The sequence below is a fragment of the Orycteropus afer genome, unplaced genomic scaffold (genome assembly GCF_000298275.1).
Source record: "Orycteropus afer afer isolate SDZICR_OR568_19922 unplaced genomic scaffold, OryAfe1.0 scaffold00271, whole genome shotgun sequence".
Lineage (NCBI taxonomy): Eukaryota > Metazoa > Chordata > Mammalia > Tubulidentata > Orycteropodidae > Orycteropus > Orycteropus afer.
In genome coordinates, this window is record NW_006921858.1 from 3906938 (window position 1) to 3920438 (window position 13501).

Genomic DNA, 13501 nt, shown 5'->3' on the forward strand with positions numbered 1-13501 from the left:
TCACTATAGACGTAGATTGTCCAACCTTCTTTCCAAGGAGTGGCTGGTGGGTTTGAACCTCCAGCCTCTGGTTAGCAGTCAGATGCCTTAGGCACCATGCCACTAGAGCTCCTTATATATTGGTACACACGAATAATTCTTCTCACTCTTCTTATATTTTATGAAGGATTGTGATTACAGATCAATGATTACAGTTTTTAAGTTACGGTCTTTATGTGGTATATTCCTTAGGTTACACATTATTTAGGTGGTAACATGACTCCTCTGTTGGGGAAGATGATAAAGCGGAATCATTTGTACAAAACTGCATCCTGCTGGACAAAAGTATAAAGTTGTTATTGTCGTTTCAAGTTCAAATATTTGGAGACTGGAGAAACCCCTTGTAGCAATGGTTGAAGAGCTTGGCTGCTAACTGAAAGGTCGGTGGCTCAAACCTACCAGCCACTCCACAAGAGAAAGATGTGGCAGTCTGCTTCCATAAAGATTTACAGTCTTGGAAACCCTGAGGCAGTTGTACGCTGTCCTATAGAGTCGCTATGAATTGGAATCGACTCAATGACTGTCTATTTTTATATGGAGACTACAGCCAAAGAGGTAGACCATGTTGATTATTAAGATACTGTCTTACAGGTTCAGACACACCCTTTTCGTGATACTGAACTAGGATTCTGCAAACCACATTTTTCCTTTGCCAGGAAAGGCTAAAGGAGGGGAAAAGGAATATGGCTCTCCCGATTTGTATGCCATTTCTGTCATTGTCACTCTGAAAACTGTCTTTCACCTCAGAAGCAACAGCTGATTTCAGTTTGAAGTTTTTCTACACTGTCAAAATCAATCTCATTGTACCCCCTCAGAGATACCAGCACCATCCAACTGACATCTCCTCAGAAGTACCAGCACCAGTCTGGATGGTGTCCCTCTCTTAGGGGTGTGGGTCCCAACTCAACAGGGCCTCCTGTCTTCCAAGCTTCTAGGTTCTAATAACCCCCAAAACTCTTCCTTCTGATCCCCAGCCATAGGGCTGGTAGCTGCTCCCTACAGTTACTATCTCTGTATTATCTCAGTGTTCCCTTCTTGTCTTTGCAGTTCTCTACCACCTGCTGAACCAATTTTACATAAAATTTTCTGTTAAAATAACTGGTGTGGCTTTTGTTTTCTGACATGGCCAGTGCTAGTTCTACTAAATCATGCTACCTTCAGACATTCTATTTTATAATCTTATAAAAGTTTACTAAATGCTGATTCAGTAACTACAGATTTGATTAACAGCTTCTAGGTTCCTCTTTAATCCCAAACTGCATTGAAAATACAAATTAAACCAAAAAGAAAGAAAAACATTGTGCTGTATATATCATGTATAGAAAACTTAGAAATATTTTCCTTGAAATCTTTCAAGATAGGTTAAGAAAAAAAAAGCCTGGATAGGTTAAGTATCTTGCTAGTTATTTGTTAGAGTGGGATTTACTCCTTACAGTCATCAAATTAACAATTGAGGGAACAAAGCCCACAATGGCTTGGTTATGCAAGGATAAAACCTAGTTTTAATTTATCAACATAGGATAGGATACCACTGACAGAATGCAAATCGTTTGACTCACCACATCTTTTCTAATTTCATTTCTCTAATGGAAGAGTAAGTGGAAGAAGACAACAAGAAAGAAAGGAGCAAGTGTTATCAATAGAAAAGTAAGAAAAATAGGAATAGTCTATTTTTACAATAGAAAGACCCCTAGAAATAATAGCAGAAACTGTGGAACCAAGGGTGTTAGAATATTTAACCCATATCAGAAATATGTAAAATTTCCTACAACAGTTTCTGTTTATAAATAAATTTAGTGGGGCTGGAATTTAAACTCTGGTCTGCCTGGCTACAAAATTCATGTATCTGTCTGCTACACCCACTGCTAGACAGAAAAAGGATGCAGTGAGGCTGGGAACTTATGGGATAAGCACCTGACATGAGGTGGAAAGGAAGGATATAGGGAAAATTGACTAGGCATATAAAATGTAAAGAGACTGGCAGCTGTCAAGCTCCAAATTCTCTGCCAATAGTAACTGTGAGCTAAAATATCTCAATTCTATCAATAGTTCTCACTGTGTATCATAAAATCAATGAAATCATTTATATCACTGCTCTAAAAATAACTGCTCATAGTAATTACATAAAACCTTTGATGCTGATAGCTTCTACTTTGACTTTCTGTGATATATTTTAAAATAATGACTTATAAAACATATCCAAAGTATAGGAACTTAAAAATATTAATAGTTTATGATAGGTACATAGTACCTGTTCAACAAAATACTTGAAAAACTCACCTTCCTCTACCTAAACCAGGAGATGATTCAAGACTACTCTGTTCCACTCGCCCAGTTCCAATATCTCTCTTGGCATAATTTGAAGGGTTTTGTATCCGTGTTCTAGTTTGACCTGTTTGCCTTGTTTGTGGGCTCCGGACACCATTAATTAATCGATCAGCAGTAAAGTTAAATATTGAAGGACTTTCTAATAATCCAGGTCCTCTCTCTGCACTAGGAATTGTATGGCGCAGATGTGATTTGCTAGGATTCCTAGAAATAAAATTTTTGTATGTACAGTTATAAATGATCAAGGCATTATGTATCGAGCAGACTTATAGAGGAACATCCATGCTGAAATCTGCCTTCTATTTAATAAAAGATGAAAAATGTTATCAAAAATAACTAATTCGTATCTGATTAAGTGTCAATGTTTTACTTCGTAATATTTAAGTCCCAGTCCAAATTAAAAAGCATAAATGCACAGGTGCAAGTTGCAAAGCCCCAGAAAACTTTATTTAAAAAGAATCTATCCTTTATATAGGCAACTGTTGTTGTGTGCCATCGAGTTGATTCCTAGTGACCCTATATGACAGAGTTGAACTGCACCATAGGGATTCCTACACTGTAATCTTCACAGGAGTAGATCACCAGTATTTTCTCCCATGGGGTGGCTGGAGGGCTTGAACCACTGACCTACTGGTTAGCAGCCGAGCACGTAACCATTGTGCCGCCATGGCTCTTTTACAGGTAAAAGCAGTACAGATTTTAGTATTTAACCTTTATAGAATGTAATTCTATGCTTCATATACCATATTTTTATGCATATAACATGTCCACGCAAATAATGCATCCACACATATAATGTGTACAGTGTGCATACAAAACAAACGTGCAAGAGGAGTGTGGGGTTTGCAGAATAAGCTTTTAACACGCATGTTATTTGCATTAAAAACCGGTAGTTTTACCTCTGATAAACTTTACTGGCTGGTAAAATATACCATTAAAGACAGTCAGAAAATAGTTGTTTTATTTAGCAAATGTGACTTAAGGTTATGGTTAGGATTACCAAGATTTAATAGGTTTAAACAACATGGCAACAACTTCTTGTTACAAAAACGCTGGAAAAATAATAACTTGTAACTCATAAGCATTTTAATGACATATAGAACTTGCCTGCTTCTAGGAGGATACTGTCTGAGTGAAGTCAGAGGAGATGTTGCAGGTTTGAAGGTTGGAGACGTAAAACCATTTATAAATCCAGTATTTGGAAATGGAGTAACCTAGATACATTAAAAAAAAAAAAAAGATAAAGAAACCAAAAAAACATACTTCAATGTTGTTAATGCTACTTATCTGAAGTACAAATTAAAGTCCCGGTCCAAATTAAAAAGAATATATGGACAAGTGCAAGTTGTACCTAGGTCATTCCTTAATCTTCCTAGTGATGTTATGTCCATTTTATTCTTAAAAATATTCATAGGTTGAGAGCATTTTATAACATTATCATTAATGGATAATATCTATTGAGCACTCACAACTGTGAGTATGGTGCTAAGAACTTTTTCTGTATTGCCTCAGTTAATCCTAACAACAATTCCATGAAAATCATACATTTATACCTATGGAAACTGGTATTAGAGAGGAAAGGAACTTGTTCAAAATCACATAGGCAGTGAATCCTTGAGCATAGATAGGTATTGTGTTTGCCTGAAAAATGCAAATGCTTAATCTAATGATGCTAATAATACGTCCTCCATAACTGGTAAGAAGTAAAAAATTATTCTTTATTCTCAATGCCTCTATTAAAATTCGTCAAAGTTCTCAATCCTAGGAACATTTAAGTATCCACTGCTACTAACTTAATTACAGTCTTTAAGTGTTGTTGTTTTCCTTTACCTTTACTTCCATTCAAATGTGGTTCTAAAGATCAGGGTATTTTAAGAGAATTAATAATTTCCCCATGTCACAATTTAAGATGATACACAGCACACAAACAGTAACAAAAGATTCAGAAGAAATTGAGAAAGTGCCACAGCCCTTAAAAGCCCTTATAAGCTTAAATATAATCTTTAAAAGGTAAAAAATACTAACTATAGTATTTTAAATACCAATCAACTATTTAAAATATCTAGATACATACAAAAACAAGATAAAAGTCTGTGTTGCAACACAGGTTTTTTTTTTTTTTTTAAATGAGGAGAGTGATTACTTATAGTTTTTTGGATTCTGGATATGTGGCTTCAAATGTTTTCTGCATACATGACATTCCTTAATGGGTTCCATTTAACATCTTGGTGCCTTCCAATCCCGACCCTAAAGTTTCACTAAGTTGACAGTGATACATACAGACCCTTCTTCATTTGAAAAGGAACTCTGGTGGTGCACTGGTTAAGGAATTTGGATGCTAACTGAAAAGTCAGTGGTTCAAATCCACTAGCCGTTATGTGGGAGAAAAATGAAGCAGTTTGCTTCAGTAAAGACTTAAAGCCTTGGAAAGCCTATGGGCCAGTTCTTTGTCCTACAGGATCACTATGAGTCGGAACTGACTCAGTGTTTGGGGAAAAAAACTAAGCAATTCTCCCCTTAACTAAGAGCTAACTGAAAGTAATATACATAAAAATAGTATTAGAGACAGCTGAGGATCAAAATTAAATCATTCTGATTTTTAAAAAGCTACAAATGGGAAATGCTGGGAGAGAAAGATATACTTAAAACTTTGTTAGAATCTTCAATTAATTATCTGAGAATCTCTACAGTCTATAAAAATATGGCTATGTAAATAGTATCAATCACACCAGAATAAGTATTTAATCCAGAACTAGATTTTGAAGATTACAAATCATGATAAATTCAATCACAACTAATCTTGATTAATGTAAATAGTTTCACATATGTACTTTTTAATATAGGATCCTGGTATTTAATTTTGCTCAAGAGTTTAAAAATAAAACTGGCTTTTAAAATAATAACTTGCTCAGAATTTACAGGCACCATCTTTGTTTCTGCTAAAAATGATACATTATGTTTTGGAGCAAGTAAAGGGTGATGAAGGATACTTGTCTTCACATATGCAAACCATTATCAAAGTAATTATCTCAAATAATTATTCAATGTAAAACAGAAGTCAAGGCCAAAAAACTGATTCAGGATCCCAAGAGATCTTAAATCTAAAAAAGAATAAATACAATTGAAGGACAAATTTCACTCCAGAGAAGTTGGCAGTTAGACAGGTTTGGAGAAGATTATTTAACAGCAAGAGTTTATGATCTCTATATTTCCTTTTAAAATTCTTTTATATTTTTTGGAAAAAGAAATATATAGATATGGGTACACTTCTACAGAATGTAGTAAATACTTCAAGCAAGAAGTACATTTTCCTACCATTAGGTTTCACACAATATAGACAGAAACAACTGTAGCCCCTGTATGTCCAATCTTTTAATGTAGTGATTATAGACTTTGGAGGGGGGTGTTTACGGGTCCCTTTGTGAAGTTCTCAAAATTATCACAAAAGCCTAACTCACTTCTCTGTCCCCAGTCAGTATCTTTGACACTGCCACAAGAACTATTTTCTAAATGGAGTATGATTTCATTTCCCAGCTTAGATGACTTCCCCAACCCAAAAGATAGAAGTCTGAACATCTCAGGACACTATGTAAGCACACCTTTATACTCTGACCCTGATAGAACTTACCAGCCTCGCCTCTGATTTAGCACAGAAATACTCAATAATACATAATCATGCCAATGTGCTTTCATGCATGCTATTTATTCTCACAAAGCTTCCTTCTTTTTGATGCTTTCTCATAAATACATTCTTAACTTTGAAAGCTCAACAATGATGACAATATGATACCTTATAATATTCCTAATTACTGTATTTCATGGTATTTTGTATATATCTCCAACTTTACCATTACTCCCATCTGATAATATGTATCTTTTCCAGAGTTCCACCCTCCATGGATAAACAGCATCATTTATTTATCTTTACATTCTAAGTTGTACTAACAGATACCAACAACGAAAATTAAAGCAATCCTTCCCCCTCCCCCCTTTCTTGAACATCACTTTGGATCCTTATCAGCAGTAACAACAAAACTCCAGGTTACTTCCCCACACCGACTGGAGTGTTTGGTACACAGCTATCTTCTTCACTTCCTTCCATTATCCTGAGCAACATACAGCCTGATGGTACATCCTAACTTTCCCTATCTTAACCATGTCCTGGATGTGAACCATTTTCAAAGTTATGAATTCACTCTCTGGTTTCTGACCAAAATATTGCAGACACTCCACTCTTACATCTTTCTTATTCCAATTAACCTGGTTTGTACCTTCATAGGCTACAAATGGACCTATAGTCTGTTAATCCTTACCCATCCCCCTAATTAGATGCCTAATGAACACTTCTTTTTCTAACCTAGACCTTAATTTCAAGGACACACTTACCTATATTCCTGCTTCTCTTGCTTCCCAGTCAATCAAACTCCCAGCCCAAGATTAGGACCCACCTAATCTTTCTAGCATCTACAGCAACACAGCTAGATAAAAATGAATGGACTCATCATAAATTTCTAAATTCCAATCATAGACTCTTAATATAGGCCAAAAATCTGTGAAATTTTCAATGTCAACCAACTTTAAGGTTGTTGTGAGCATAAATAAAATAAAGTTTATAAAACAATGTCTTCTATTTTTACTTAACTATTAGGAGTCTATTAAAATATCTTTCTTCTTAAAAAATTTCCCCCTATTTCTCCTCTAGTTAAAACTTGCATTCTTCTGTGCTTATACTATAGCTCCAATCATATTCTGTGTTTTACCACAGAACATACAGTTAAGAAAGGAAACGTTAGACAAGAGATGAGGTAAGTGGGGAAAGGGTCAAGATAACAGTATTTGACTTTTTTATGTATATAGTACTTTTTATGTATATAGCTCCATATTCATCTCCAAATTAAATTTAAAATCCACTACATAACTTGAATGTTCTGGTTTACTATGACAGACTATAAACATATCTGGCTCCTTTATTATTACTAAGATTTTAATTCTTTAAACTACATTATATGCAATATCTATGATAATATTTTATGTTAAATAAATTCTAAGTAAAGAAAAAGTCTTACCAAGGATGGATCAAGATAGCTATGTGTCGTTGACCATGTCTGTGGGGTAATTAAGCTGTACAAAGGAAACTGTTGTTGTGGGCTATATACTGGAGGTAAATAAAATGATGTTGTATAACGCTGCTGGGTATAAAGGTTCATATCCAGAGGTCTAAATCCATTCTTTGGCAAAAATGTGTTTATAGCTATTGCCTTTGCTTTTATCCGTGCCTGTTTGAAAATATTAAAATTTTATTAGCATATTTAAGAACATTGATTTTAATATAAACAAAGTATAGCCAATGGTCTTGCTTACCTTAATTGGTTTTCCTTGGAAAGTTTTAACTTCTTCTCGTAGGTATCTGTAAGCCTAAGGGCAAAATCACCCAAAATACCATTGTGTTAACCTCATAAATAAGATGAACTGGTAGTAAATTCAATAGCTCAAATGAACAATTATTTAGATAAAAAATGGTGAAAAAGACTTAGAATAGCAATTCTTAACCTTCTTTGGGTCAGAGATCATTGAAGAGAATGTGATGAAAGCTATGGAACCTCTACTCAAAATTCTCATAAACATCTGCGTACAAATGTAGAAGTAATAGGTAACATAAAAGTCTTCCATATACCATAAGCTAAGAGTCCTATCTAGGGCAAAAAATTGAGTACTGAGCTCTTAGTAATAATCTCAACTGGAAACTAGGATCACAGAGTTTAGGAAAGGAAATGCTAGGCAGGAATGGAGATAAATTAAGGGCAAGACTAGGACAGTAAGATTCAAAAGTCATTACTACTTCTTTTCTAAATTAAATCTAAATTTCACTACATCAGTTTGAAGGCTCTGTATAATCTGACTCAAACTTAACCAACCATATTTACCATGTAAGTCATGAACATTTACACTCTGCTTCACAAACACGGTTACTCTTATTTCCCATTCCCCTGCTTTTCTTTTCTCTTCTACCCAATTAAAACCCATCTCTCAGGTTTTTTTCCTTTCTGAATACTCAAAAAACACTTCCATCCTTCAACATTTTATAATATACTGCATTCCTCTGTCGCCACCCCCCAATCATATCTTGTAAATCATTTATTTTATTTTTATTATGCTTTGGGTGCAAATTTACAGAGCAGCATTTGTTTTACATTCAATAATTTACATATATTTGGTTTTACTCCCTGATTACCATCCCCAAACCTAACCCACTCTCCTCTTCTCCCTTCCCTGTGACCCCTCATCTTGTACCCTTCTTAGTTATGCACGCCTCTGTCCAGCTTTCTCTCCATGTGAATGCTGCCACTCTGATGCTCCAGGGCCGATTGCTCCAGGGGGTGTATCTCCATAGAGTAGGTGGGTACATGCGCTAGGTTGGGTGTTTTGGATGTAAGTCTTTCAACTGTCGGGCTGAGAGCCAGTCCTTAGGAGTGAGTCCTATCCTAGGCCCGAAGTATATCCCAGGGCCATAGTCTTGGGGGTCCTACCAGACTCATCTGAGCAGTAATTCTGGTTGTTACTGTGTTTTTGAAATTTCATTCCACGTTTTTCCTTTCACTCTATCCAGGATCTCCAGTTTTGATCCCTTCTCAAGTGGTTGGCATTGGTAGCCAGGCACCACATAGTTCTTCTGGTCTCAAGGCCCATCATATCCTAGGGCTGATTGTTTCCAAATACCATTGATTTTCTTCACTCTTCTTCACTTCAGATGAAAGGTGACCATTAGCCACATCTTAGATGGCTGCTCAAAAGTTTTTAAGACCCCAGTTGCTCCTCACCAAAGCAGGTTGTGGAACAAGATTTTTATTAAACTTCATTCCTTTGTGCAAGTTAATTTGTTTCCCTTTTTAAGGGCAGAGAAATTATCTTAAATCTTCATTACACCTTACAAGAAATATAAGGAGTTGCTCCTTTTGAGGTGACATAAAGAGTGAGTCAAAACTGATTCAAGGGCAAGAGGTTTCCTTTAAAAGTATCATACTACATGGGGTAGTGGGATGAAGAGCTTACCTGTTGTGCATCAGCTTCTGTTTCAAATGTGATAAACCAATTATCGTTATAGGCAAATTCACAGTTTATAAATTTTGGTAAATTATCTCCTTTAAAAAGTGCTTCTACTTCCTATAGAAAATAGAGAAGTTAAAAATTAATTCTCAACTATGCCACTTTTTGCCCTTACAAAAATAATGAATGCATTCTTTTAAAGGCCATATCCTTAAACAAAGTATGATATTATGTCTATTAAATTTCAAAAAGTTGAAGAGTAAGTGTGGCATCAAGAATATGGATTATATTATTACAGGGGGAAAAAAACCCCACAACATATTGACAACTTTCTCTATTCCCAAAAGACCATTAAGCTAAACTAATGCGAAAATGTCATATTTATAGGAATATAAAAATATTCATATCCAATATGGAATTATTCAAAATGTATGGCATCCAATAAAAAAATTACTAGGCAGGAAATACAGCCAGTAATGAGGAGAAACACCAATCAAACAAAATAGAGCCAGTAATAATAGATGATTAGTAGACAAGGACATTAAAATAGGTACTGAATATATATTCCGTAAGTTCAAGAAGGTGTAAGATTGAGCACGTTAAACAGACATGGGAAACTTAAAAAGAAAAAAAAAAGACCCAAATGAAATTACTGGAGATGAAAAATCCCATGTCTTAAATGAAAACTACACTGAAAGGAATTAACAGTTAGTTACATGCTAAGAAAAAACATTTCAGGAAATAATGGCTCAACAAACTTCTAGCACAAGAAACTAGAAAGACACTACCCCAAGGTGAGTAAAATGCCTTAAAATCAGAGATAAAATCTTCAAAATAGCTAGAAAGAAAGAAAACTCACTATAAACAGAGGAACAAAGATAAAAATAACCACAGCAAACAATGGTGGAACGATTTTTTACAACAAACACAAAAAATCTGTCAATCCAAAACTGTTTACCCAGCAAAAAAATCTTTCATATACGATGGTGACATAAATACTTTCTCAGACATACAAAAAGCTGAAAAAATTTTCACCAGCAGACCTACACCACAAGATATATTAAAGGAATTCCTTCACAAAAAAGGAGAATGATATCTTTTTGCAAGTATGGACACAGACAAAAGAATGAAATATAACTATGAAGATTTAAAATGTATGACAACAACAGCAATCAACCATATGAGGTCAAAAGGGCATCTGTGGAAGGGATAAGAAAGAAGGAAGGATAAACGGAAATGGTAAACACAGAGAGGAAATGTGAAGAGTACTATTATGGGGATTGCAATCAATGTCACAAATCAAAATACATATGAATTGAATGTGTTTAATGTAACACCAATTTGTTCTGTGAACTTTCACCTAAATCTTAATAAAAAATTAGAATAAAATAAAAAGGAGGAAAAAAATGTATGACAGTAGCACAGAAGACGAAAAGAGGACCATGAAGGAATATTGCTCTAAGGCAAAAAGAAGTGATATAACTTTAGTGAAAAGCAGACTTTGATTAAGTTAAAGATGTCACCTATAAGCCCTAAAGCAACCACTAAAATAGCAAAACAGAGTTATGCCTAATAAGCTACAAAAGGAGATGAATATACCTATTTAACCCAAAAGAAATATGGGGAAAGTGAACAAAGAAAAGGAAACAAATAGAAAACTAATAGCAGGATGGTCTGATGTTACCCAATTCTTTAAAGAGGCCATAAAACCAACAGAATTAACTTGAAGTGGCCAAGAATTAATGTGACTGGCTAAACTCTCAGCATCTTATACCTGACTTTTCTTCATGATCTCAAAAGCATAACTATCAGTGTGTTTACAACACAATTTAGATCAAATATGTGGATAATGTCTAACAGACTTACAGCAATGCAATAATGGTAGATACTTTTTGTTATTATTAAACTATCCAATATTATGGTTTCTTAAAATTATTGCCTAAATTAGCAATTTTCATTTTTGCCTTTTTCACTATGATGACATCTTCATGGATGGTACAAAATCACTGGTGAGTAAAAAAGCTGACAAGTTAGCTCAAATCAAGCAGTTAACTACACTATTAGTCACTGTATTCTTCACAATGACACAAAAAATTTTGTCACACGTTTGTTTTGAAAGTTATTTATCACGAAAATATATTAACTTGTATGCTTATTATTTTTTAAACAATTATTAAAAAATTTTCTCACTTTTAACTTATAAACACTATAATAAATTATTTTTAAAATATAAAGGAGTCCTGAGACCAAAACATTTGAGAACCACACTTATAAACAAACCATTTTTTAACTATCAGTATTTTTAAATCCTAGGGGAAAAAAAAAAGTGTTACTCTAAGTATTTACCTTTAAAAATACACCCTTCAAAAAACCCTCAAATAAACATAAAACCCAAATAAATAAACACACACACACACACACAAAAGAAAATTTTCAAGTATCCTTCAGAGAAATACTTACTTCTATAGGGGTAGATTCAGATATTTCACGCAATATTACTATGCAACGGTTTTGATTTGGCCTTACTTTTTCTCCCTTCTCATCCACCTGGACTAAAGGTAATGCTATAAAGAGAAGAAAACTGAGTGTAAAACAGTATTATTAAATCAATTACGTATATTCTGTTATGATATAATATAGATACTTCAGTGGAATGTTTTATACCATATTATTGCTGAACACACTGAAGAAAATTATACAATGAGCAAAACAAACTATCAAAAGGTTTTAAACCAATCCTGCATGTTAAAATTTTCAAAATTTAAGAACACAAAAATTTTAAAGTCCTACAAAAAAGATAATAAATTTAACACTACGAAACAAAGTTCTGAACAGTTCAAACATTAAAAACAGATAAAAAATTGAAGGTTGGTAGCATTCTCCTTTTTATACGTCACTAAAATGAAACAATATTCTTTCTTATATAACTATTTATTTTGAAATAGTTTAATAAAGACTCACAAGAAGTTCCCATGGAGCCTTCATCCAGTTTTCCCCATAACTACAGTACATTGTCAAAACAAGAAAACATTGATAAATTAGACTACACAAAGCATTTGAACCTTCAGCTTTTCAAAAGACTCTGTTGGGACAAAAAATGAGCTAAAGGTGAAGAAAATATTTGCAAATCATGTATCTGATAAAAGACTCTTATCTAGGAGGAAAAAAAAATATATGAGTGTGTGTGTGTTTTTATATATATATATCTATATCTTTTTTAAAACTCAGTAGTAAGAAAATAGAAAAAGGGTGGGAATATCTAAACAGACAGTTCAGCAAAGACAAAAGGAGTGTAAACAAGCACAGGAAGAGAAATTCTTCATTAGAGAAATACAAATTAAAACCACAAATTAAAGACAGTTTTAGATATTCTAATAGATATGTATTGATCTATTATAATATCTAAAATATGTATTTCAAAATGACTGCTCATTAATACAGTCCACAAGGACATGTTCTATACCCTACTATAGTAGTAACAACTGGGGTCTTAAAAGTTTGCAAGTGACCAGCTAAGTTGCAACATTTGTCTCTTCCTAAGGAGAAAAGAAGAGTGAAGACAAAGACTCAAGGAAACAGCTAGTCCAAAAGACTAATGGACCATGTGAACCATAGCCTTTACCACCCTGAGACCAGAAAAACTAGATGGTGCCTGGCTACTGTAAGTGGCCGCTCTGACCACGATCACAATAGAAGGTACTGGACACAGTGAGAGAAAAACGTGAAACAAAATTCAAAATCATAAAAAAGACCAAATTTATTGGTCTGATAGAGAGACTGGTATAACTAGAGCCTATAGCCCTTAAACATTCTTCAAACCTGGAACTAGAGCCACTACCTGGGATCACCTTTCAGCTAAACGACAGACCAGACCTACAAAGTGAACAGTAATATCTGAGAGGAATGTAATCCTCAGAACATTCAACCCAACAGTACCAAAAGAAGTATTTGCCCAAAAACAAAGCACAGATGGCAGAAGTTACATGAAAGAAGGATGAAAAGAGGGGAGTTCTGGTAAGATGGCGGACTAGGCGGAAAGACTGCACAGACCCTCTTCAACAAAGAAAAGGGAAACCAATTAACACAGACA

At 34.3% G+C, this 13501-nt stretch overlaps 1 protein-coding gene across 1 annotated transcript in view; it reads right to left on the minus strand.

Annotated features, from left to right (window-relative positions):
• Window positions 1-13501, minus strand: part of LARP4B (La ribonucleoprotein 4B) — a 104448-nt gene that overhangs the window by 15484 nt on the left and 75463 nt on the right. Inside the window, exons 7-12 of the mRNA XM_007950395.2 lie at window positions 11872-11975; window positions 9418-9528; window positions 7729-7782; window positions 7434-7643; window positions 3475-3581; window positions 2320-2571 (exon numbers count right to left, since the gene is read on the minus strand). Coding sequence (XP_007948586.1) covers window positions 2320-2571; window positions 3475-3581; window positions 7434-7643; window positions 7729-7782; window positions 9418-9528; window positions 11872-11975 — 838 coding nt within the window. The remainder of the gene's footprint in view (window positions 1-2319; window positions 2572-3474; window positions 3582-7433; window positions 7644-7728; window positions 7783-9417; window positions 9529-11871; window positions 11976-13501) is intronic.